At 40.2% G+C, this 960-nt stretch overlaps 1 protein-coding gene across 1 annotated transcript; it reads left to right on the plus strand.

The window, feature by feature from the left end:
- Nucleotides 1-218: 218 nt before the first annotated feature.
- Nucleotides 219-539, plus strand: LOC136971923 (peroxiredoxin-1-like). The gene has a single exon (XM_067266448.1). It carries the CDS (start codon nt 219-221, stop codon nt 537-539), a length of 321 nt encoding a protein of 106 aa, XP_067122549.1.
- Nucleotides 540-960: the final 421 nt, after the last annotated feature.

Raw genomic sequence — 960 nt, forward strand, 5'->3', positions numbered from 1 at the left:
TGCAGGCCTGGCCTTGAGGAATTCCTGAACGTGTTTGGATCAATTTTAAAGAAGAGTTGGCCCTTTCAGCAGCGTGGCAGATCCTGCTAGAAGATAATTTTAAAAAAATTAACATCAACATCGTTTCGAAGCGCATGCGCGGTGCACGGACCGGCGATCGTTTCGTTTAAAAATATGTTGGAACGTTTACACGTGGCAGAATTCGAAATAACATTAAGATGGCGGATAAGAAAGTAAACCGAAGCGGTGCAAAGAGAAAGCGTTTGTATCCGGGCGAATCTGCTCCAGATTTTTGTGCCACTGCCGTAATCCATGGAAGAGTAAAAGAAATCAGCCGTTCAGATTATATAGGAAGATATTTGGTTCTCATCTTCTTTCCCATGGACTCTTACGTTTGTCAAACAGAGATAATCGCTTTCAACGAAAGATTACTCGAACTTAAACGCATAAATTGCGAAGTAGTGGCATGTTCCACCGATAGTTATCTATGTCATCGCGCCTGGTTAAACACCGATAGAGAACACGGAGGAGTGGGATAAGTAGACTTTCCCCTATTGGCTGACAAAAAATTGCCAGAATTGCCAGAAAATTTGGAGTGTTAAACGAAGCAGAAGGGAGCGCTTGTAGAGCTCTATTCATCATTGACGAATTTTTCCTCTATAGTCTAACTATTATCAACGACTCGGGCGTAGGGAGAAGCGTAGACGAAACATTAAGTTAGTTGACTTTGAAAATAAATGAGGGATGACATCTTATCTCCTTTCACCATAATAAGTTACGAGTCTATGTTCAATTCTACAATATAGAATCGCGCTTCACTGGGAGAAATCCGGTTAACTAATTATGTAATGCTACTAACTCCATTCGCTCAACTTTATATATCCATTCCCTTATGCGTGACTTCTTCAGATATTTGTTATTACAGAAATGAATTTCCAAGGCAATTAAAGTTATGAGCTA

The sequence above is a fragment of the Centruroides vittatus genome, unplaced genomic scaffold (genome assembly GCF_030686945.1).
Source record: "Centruroides vittatus isolate TY-2023 unplaced genomic scaffold, ASM3068694v2 contig_1057, whole genome shotgun sequence".
Classification (NCBI taxonomy): Eukaryota; Metazoa; Arthropoda; class Arachnida; order Scorpiones; family Buthidae; genus Centruroides; species Centruroides vittatus.